The following is an 8,262-nucleotide window of genomic DNA, read 5'->3' on the forward strand; positions in this document are numbered from 1 at the left end:
ACAGCTTTCTCCTGGAAGCCCAGGGAGGAGAGAATTGCAGTGAGTGTGCTCCGCAGAGGCAAGCCTTTGTTAGGAATACGCTGCTGGCAGCAGAGCATCCTGGACTTCCCTTGAATGGGGCAACGTGAGTGATTCAAGCATGAGCTCTTTGCTTAACGTGCTTTTGGGAAGAGCTTTGCATCTGCCACACTGGGGGCAGTGGAAGTGCCTTCAGAAATGAGTGCAAAATGGAAAAGCCTCCTTACTCTGTTCACCCTTTTCAGGTGCGGCCTCAGTGTGCTGCCTCCAATAACAGGGAGTTTAAAAAGCTCTTACAGAAATGTCCTCCATTGCTCTCAGCCCTGGAGCAAGGATGCAGAGAGCAGGCTCATGAAAGCTGTGGCTGACATGAAACAGAGGGAAGGCACTCAAGTGACCCAGGGGGCTGTAAAGCACTTAACTTTGGTCAGTGACTCCTGCTGCTGCATACTGAAACGGGGTTTTGGTGGTGGTTTCCTCCAAGGCAGATCTGAATAAAACCTCTCTAAGATGCTTGTGGGGCTATGGGGTCCTCCTCCCAGCTGCTGTCCTGCAGCACCTCTCTACTCCCTCTTTGGGGTAACATTTCCACCCCAGCAACCCAAAAAATACCTGCTGAATCACCTGCACAGCTCTGATCCTTTGCACCCAAGTGCAATTTAATTTTGCTGCCAAGGTTGTGCTAAAAGCTGCCATTGGTCACCTCCAAACTCTTTAGTTGTGGCTTTTTTTGCTGGTTGGGCCACCTGCCTTCCCAGGGCAGCCTGGAGCAGCAACTGCTTTCCACTGGGGCTGGATGGGGAGCTCAGCCTGCAGCACAGCATAGTGGGGCACCGGGAGAAAGCAGCAGCTCTCTTTGGGAAGCTTTGTGCTAGCTCTGCGGTGTGTCCCCAGCCTGCTTCCTGCCCAGACGGGCTCTGTTGTGTTGTTCCCTCGCTCCCATCTGTCCTTCTTTTCCTTTCTTTCCTCTGTTTCAGTGCTGCTGGCTCCACCAGGGCACTCAGTGGTGTCTCAAAGCACTCAGCATTGGTGGCAGCCCTTTTCCTTACACCCTTGGGTGCACCGAGGCTGGCGCTGGGGTTTTTAGAGGCGCCTCCAAAGGCTGGGACTGCGCCTTCTCCCCAGTGCGTTGCCTTCCCTTCACAAGTGTCTTTGGCTGTGGGCAGCTGCTGTGTGCTCCCAGCCAGAGCGTTTTTGGGTTTTCCTGGCACAATGTTAGGATTTGAGCACGTGTCTTTGGGTTTGGGGGACGTAATGTAGGTATACGGGGGCGCAACACTGAGGTTTTGGGGCACAACTTGGGAGTTTTTGGGATGTGGCGTTGGCTTTACATATGACTGCATCCCTTTCTTTGCAGGAGCCATCCCCGTTGTTTCTATATGACTACGTGACCAAAAGCAGAGTGGACGGATGACAGGGGGCAAGGCGGGAATTGGGGTGAGGAGGGCAGGGGTGGTGAGCGTGCAGCCACGTGTGTGCAGTGGGGAGAGGGCTCGGCTTCTCAAAGGAAAGGAGAAAAAAAAAAAAAAAGCAACGGGTTGCAGCTGCGTTTTCCAAAAAGCCCGAGCCTTTCTGCTCGCCGTCGCTTCCAAGAGACGGAGAAAACGGGGAGGTAAATTGCAGTGATTCATCGCGGGCAGATCGGAGGCAGGAAATGGGAGTTCGCTGCATGCCCCGTGCCCGCCGTGGGCTCGCGCTTGGCGGGGCCTGGCGTGCAGCGGGGGCCTGAAAGCAGGGCAGAGCATCCCTGCGGAGCATCCCTGCGGAGCATCCCTGCGTCGCGCCCGGCGGAGCCCCCAGGGAACGAAAGCGCCGGACTGAGGCCGAGAACCGGAGGATTTCGCCTGCGTTTCTCTGGAGCTGCCCGTGAGCGGGGGAACGGGGCCCGCTGTGGTGGGCGAGCTTCTCTCGGGGTCAGCATCCTTCCCTGGGGGAGCTGCGGGGTGGCGGTGGCGGTGGGCTGGGGGGCCCCATTGAGAAATGGAGCGTGGGAAAAAGGGGGCGGGGCTTGGGGGCTGCCTGCCTGCGGATTGGCTGGGGGTGGGGGAAAGACCCCCGAACGATGCCGGAATGGATGGGGCAGCCCTGAGCCCGCGCCCACCCGGGATGTGCCTGGACCCCCAACCCGTGTTTTTTGCAGCCAGCGGTGTCACGAGTTGCACGGGTCTCAGCCCCAAAGCCCCTTTGAGGCCCATCCTTACCGCTAACCTCTCCCCTTTCCCTGCCACGAGATGCTGCCACCCCCAAGGTGCAGGGACCCCAGCCTGGGGTCAGGATTTGGGTACCTGTGGATCTTGCTTGGGTTTCATTTGGGCCGCATGCATCTTATTTGGAGTCAGGGTGTGGGGACCCCTGACATCACAGGTGGATCAGGACGTGGGTGCCTGCGTCATGCTTGGGACGTGGGAGCCCTGCACGGAGCTTAGGGGCAGAGGATGAGAAAACCCTGTTATGGTGATGTGGTGATGAGTTTGGGACACGGGGACTTTGCACTGGGGGGCAGGGTCTGCATTTGGGGACACTTGCACAACGCTCCTGGATCCCAACCCTTGCACTGAGGCTGGGCCGTGGGGACCCTCACATGGTGCTTGGGGTGAGGTTGCAGTTGGGAGCCAGGAGCCTTTACTGGGGTAAAGATCTGGGAACTTCTGTGATGGGGTCAGGATTTGGGAACTTCTGCATCGGGGCGAGGATTTTGGGACCTCTGCATTGGGGTAAGGATTTAGGAAGCTGCTGCCATGAAGAAGATGACAGCCAACGGGAGGGGGCCGGATCCGGCACCACCACCCCCTCGTAGCCGGGGCATCGCCAAGGCAGCAGAGGTGAGGCCATTGGGGTGCAGGTGTGACCCACAGTGCCGCATCCCCTTGTCGTTGGGGAACCCCATGGGGGGCTGCTGAAGCAGGATGGGATTGTCGCCCCCCCAGTACGTGGGTTCCTTCATGCTGGAGGAGATGGAGCTGCAGCAGCACGCAGGGCAGCTGGAGGAGCAGCTGCGGGCGCTGCAGGTGGGCCATCCCCATTGCCCTCAAATCCCCACGGCTGGTGGGGGAACGCCAGATGGCAGCGGGGGACCCCACCACCACCCCGTGTCCCTGCCAGGATTGCCCCAGGAGGAAGCCTGTGGTGCTCAGGTTCAGCTTGCAGGGACTGAAGGTCTACGGAGCCGACGGGGAGGTGGGTGCTGGGTGCAATGTGCGATGTGATGCACAGGGTGCCGGATGCCACTTTGAAGATGTGCTCTGGGGGATCTGCAGCACTCAGAGCGCAGCTGCCCGCTTTGCAGATGAGCATTTGCAGCCAGGCTCGGGCCGGGCTCTGCTCACACCACGGTCCCAGCCAGGCCCCGCTGTCGCTGCAGATGCTGCTGATGGCGCACGCGCTGCGCCGCATCCTGTACAGCACCTGCCTGCACGCCGAGCGCCAGTTCGCCTTCGTGGCCCGCAACCCTCGCAGCCCCCCCAGCTCACTGTTCTGCCACCTCTTTGTGGGCCCCCCGGGCGAGGTGCCTGCCTGCTCCTACCCTCCCACCCCTGAATGCTTCAATCACTTCTGCGTTATCGATCTGACTCTCTCCCCTCTCTCCCTGCAGGTGCACGTGCTGCACCTGCTGCTGTGCCGCTCCTTCCAGCTCTGTTACCTGCAGGCGCACCCTGAGCTGCAGGCGGCTGAGCCTGACCCCCCCCCCGCTGCTGCGGGAGCCCCTCAACCCCGAGGAGGTGTCGCGCAACGTCAACGCACTGCTGTCCCTGCGGCGCCTGCCTGCCCTCGGACCTCTGGGTGCAGGGGTGGGTGCAGACCTTTGCAGCGCAGCACTGCACGGATCGCTGCACAGCACACCGCATGGGAAATGCCTGCGTGGTGCATCTTTGCACAGAGCGTCTTTGCACGACACACCTTTGCAAGGAGCGTTTCTTTCATTGTGCATTTTTTCCCCATGGCGCACCTTTCCACAGCGGATCTTTTGCACAACGCATTTTTGCACAACATATTTTTGCATTACTCATTTTTTCGCATGCTGCATTTTTGCACAGCACATTCTTTGCACAGTCCATTTTTGCACGGCGCATCCTTGCATGGCGCATCTTTGCACAGCATTTCTCCATCATGTCTTGCACAGCCTTTCCTTGCACAGATTTTGCACCAGGTGAACTTCCTTCCCATGGTGCTTCACATACTTTGCACAGCACGTCAGCAAAGCCTCTTTTTGCAGGCTGCTTTCACAGCGCTTCCCCTGCTGTTTTCAGTGCTGCCTTTTGCACAGCCCTTCTTTGCGTGGCCTTTTCCAGCACGCAGTTGTACTCAGCACATCTTTGCACAGAGCATTTTGCACAGCCCACCCCGCCTGGCTTTATCTCATGGCGTTTTGCACAGCACTTTTTGCACAGCACTTTTGCACAGCACTATTTGCACAGCACTTCTTGCACAGCACTTTTTGCACAGCACTTTTGCACAGCACTATTTGCACAGCACTTCTTGCACAGCACTTTTTGCACAGCACTTTTGCACAGCACACTCCATGGCCCTACCTCACACGGCCTTTCCTTGCTCCATCTTTAACTCTCAGCCTATTTCCACAGCACGTCTTTGCACAGCATCTGCTCCAAGAGAGACGGGTGGAGGCCGAGGGCCGCGCTGCGGGTTGGCACCCAGGGAACCCGTACTGCTCCCCAGTGCTGGTGCGCAAAAAGGCGATCCGCAGCAAAGTGCTGCGCTCGGGTGCCTACCGAGACTGTGGGGCTGAGAGTCAACTGCAGCACAGAGAGGGTGGTGAGTGGGGGGGGTGTGGGGACGGGGAGGGGGCTGGGGTCAAAGGGCAGTTTGAGGGTCAGAGGGGGGTTTGGGTGGAGGCAAGGGCTTCGGAAGGGTCAAAGAGATGATCTGGGGTCAAGGAGGGGATTTGGCATCAAGGAAGGGATCTTGGGGACAGATGGGGTATTTGGGACTGAGGAGAGGATTTGGGGGTCAAAGAGGGGATTGCGGGGCCATTGAGGGGATTTAGGGTCAGAGAAGGAATTTGGGTGGAGGAGAGGACTTTGGGAGTCAAAGGGATGATTTGGGGGTCAAGGAGGAAACCTTGGGGTCAGTGAAGGGATTTGGGGTCAGAGAGGGAACTGTGGCTTGAGAAGAGGATTTGAGGATGTTTGAGAGGATTCTAGCATCAGAGAGGGGTTAGAAATTGAAGATTTGGGGGATCAAAGAGAGGATTGGGGGGCTAATGAGGGATTCGGGACATTTGAGGGGACTTGGGGGTCAGGGAGGAGATTGCGGAGCCATTGAGGGAATTTGGGGTCAAGATGGGGATTTCAGGGTCAGAGAGGGGACTTGAGATTGAGGAGAGGATTTAGGGGGTCAAAGAGAGGATTTGGAGGTTAAGAAGGGGATTGTGGGGCCATTGAGGGCATTAGGAGTCAAGATGGGGATTTGGGGCTCAAGGAGGGTATTGTGGGGCCACTGAGGGGGTTTGGGGTCAAGGTGGGATTCTGGCGGATCAGGAAGGGGATTTTGGGGTTCAGGAGAGGATTTGGGATCAAGGAGGGGATTTTGGAGTCAGAGAAGGGATTTGGGGTTGCGGGTTGAGGATCTGGAGTCATTTGAGGGGATTCTGGGGTCAGAAGGGGTCAGAGGTTGAGGATTTTGGGGATCAGATAGAGGATTTGGAGGCTAACAAGGGGATTTGGGGTCATTGAGAGGATTTGGGTGTCAACAAGGGGATTTGGGGTTGTTGAGGGAATTCAGGGTCAAAGATGAGATTTGGGATCAAGAAGAGGCGATTTGGGATGAGGATAGGATTTTGAAGTCAGAAAGGATTTGGGGTCAAAGAGGGTTTTGGAGCCAATGCGAGGATTTGGCATGAAGGATAGGATTTGGGGTTGAATGAGAGGATTTGGGGGTCAAGCAGGGGATTTAAGGTCAAAAAGAGGGAGACAAGGAGGGGATTTGGTGTGAATGATAGGAAATAGGGATTACTGTGAGGATTTGGGTGCCAAGGAGGGGATTTCGGGTTCAAAGAGGAAATGATTTTGGGGTCAGAGAAAGGTTTTGATGTCACGTAGGAGATCTGGGATCAAGGAGGGGATGTGATGTCAAGGATGCGATTTGGGGGTCAAAGAGATCTGGGGTTAAAGAGAGTATTTTGGGGGTGAGGGAGAGGATTTAGGGCTGAAGAAGAAACTTGGGGGGATGAGGGGATTGGGGGTGTAGGAATGGGATTTGGGACTCAAAGAGAGGATTTTGGGGCCAAGGAGGGGATTTGGGGCTGGTAAGGGGATTTGGGGTGAGGATTTGGGGATAGGATTTTGGAGTAAAGAGAGGATTTGGGGATCGATGAAGGGATATGAGGTCGTTAAGGGGAATTTGGGGTCAAGGAGGGGATTTGAGATCGAGGAGAGGATTTGGGTGTCACAGGAAGGTTTCGAGGTCAAGGAGGATATTTGGGATCAGGAGAGGCTTCGGTGGGGAGGACGGGATCTGGGGTCACATTTGGTGTCGGTGAGGGGCCAGGGATGGGATTTGGGCTCAAAGAGAAATCCTGGGGGGTGAGGAGGGGGTTTGGGGCCGGGCACCCACCCCACCTCCCCCAGCCCCGTCGGGATGGGAGAGCAGAAGCACGCGGGGCCTGGCGCTGCTCCCTGACACCGAGGCCGCCCTCGCCGAGAGCGTGTGGGCCTTCGCCGGCATCGCCAGGTGAGCGCTCGCCACCCCGCCCCGCAGCCCCCGGCCGGCCCCGCACCCATCCGCGCGTCCCCGCAGGGCCGGCGGCGTGGCGCTGCTGCGCGGAGACGCGCCGGGAGCCTTCCTGCTGCGCGCCGAGCCCGGCGGCGCCCCGCGCTGGTGCCTGTGGGTGCGCGCGCCCTGCGGAGTCGTGCCGTACTGCGTGCTGCGGACGCGGCAGGGCCGCTTCTGCGTGGAGGTGAGCGGGGTGCTGCGTGCTGTCGGTGTGCGGGTCGGGGATGCACGCACGGATGCGTTCGTGGACGGGTGCGTGTGTGCATAGGGACCACGGAACCGTAGGGGCCTCCAGAGATCGTCGAGTCCAGCTCCCTGCCAAAGCAGTTCCCCACAGCAGGTCGCACAAGCAGGCGTCCGGGCGGGTGTGGAACATCTCCAGAGGAGACTCCACCAGCTCCCTGCGCGCATACATGCACCGGTGTGAACACGTTGTTGTGCACCTGCACCCACCTGTGCACCAACTGCATGGATGCACCAATGCAGTGTGCTGCGTCACACCGGTGTGTGGGTGCACGAGGGTGCGCATGCATGAGGAATTCACACGTAGGTGCACGAGCGCTTTTGTTTCCAAGCTGGACTGGTGCAAGATGGGTGGGTGTGTGGTTCGCTGGTCCTTCAGGGCATCGGGGTGCGTGAACGCAGGGGCACACTGTGCTTCAGCGCATTTCTTTAGAGCACGAGTGCACGGAGCACTGGTGATTCCCTTCCTGGTTGCACAGTGCAAGCACGCATCGGTGCACCGGCACACCGGCGCCTCTCTCCTGCAGCACTCCCACGCCGAATTCCGCTCCATGCCGGCGCTGCTCGCGCACTACTCGGCAGTACCCGGGGGCTGCTTCTGCCGCCTGAGCGTGGGGCGCCGCAACCCCGGCTACGAGCAGCGGGACGAAGACAGCCCGGCCCTGGTGCAGCACGAGCGCGGTTAGAGCCGACCGCAGCTCCGACCGCACGGAGCCCCACGGCCACCCCGCGAATAAACAGCTTTGCGCAACCGCGCTGCTCCGGACTCCTCCTTGCATCCGTCCAGCTGCAGCCCCGCGCTCACGCGACCGCACCGCGCACAGCTCCTTTCCCCCCTTCCCCTCCGCGCGTCTCCACGCACGCGCACACCACGCCGCACGTTCTCCCTTCTTCCCGCGCGCGCCCTCTGCGGCACGTGACCCGCGGGGCGGGGCCTCAAGCGGCGGTCCTGCTGACCGGGCCTCGGCGGGCCGTGGGTAGCGGCGTCCGAAACCACGGGGGTTTAAGTAGAGAGGGGGGTGGGCTGTAGTGGTGCAGGGCTGAGCCGGGACGGAGAGCCGAGAGATGGGGCCAGCAGGGCTCTGCTTTTCCGGCACGGGAACGAGGTTGAGGAGAAGGGTGACCCGCAGCGCTGCTGAGGGCGTCGGGCTGTTCGTGCGGCCCAGCGGGACGCCTTGGAGGAGGTGGGAAATCTCTTCCTGCTGGAGAAGCGAAGCAGAAGCTGCGAGGGGATGCGCGGTGCCTGCTGGTGTGTCAGCAGGTGAGCGGCTG

The 8,262-nt window shown here is 59.4% G+C and overlaps 1 protein-coding gene across 1 annotated transcript; it reads left to right on the top strand.

Annotated features, from left to right (window-relative positions):
• Nucleotides 1-10: 10 nt before the first annotated feature.
• On the top strand, nt 11-7,716 carry SH2D5 (SH2 domain containing 5). The gene is given in 13 exon segments (XM_048967390.1): nt 11-124; nt 264-444; nt 1,376-1,931; nt 2,682-2,840; nt 2,946-3,026; nt 3,121-3,195; nt 3,380-3,523; nt 3,611-3,697; nt 3,699-3,806; nt 4,599-4,788; nt 6,603-6,705; nt 6,772-6,931; nt 7,518-7,716. Coding segments are annotated over 10 exon segments (1,191 nt in total). The 5' UTR covers nt 11-124; nt 264-444; nt 1,376-1,931; nt 2,682-2,756; the 3' UTR covers nt 7,677-7,716.
• The last annotated feature ends 546 nt before the right edge of the window (nt 7,717-8,262 follow it).

The sequence above is a fragment of the Lagopus muta genome, chromosome 21 (assembly GCF_023343835.1).
Source record: "Lagopus muta isolate bLagMut1 chromosome 21, bLagMut1 primary, whole genome shotgun sequence".
NCBI lineage: Eukaryota > Metazoa > Chordata > Aves > Galliformes > Phasianidae > Lagopus > Lagopus muta.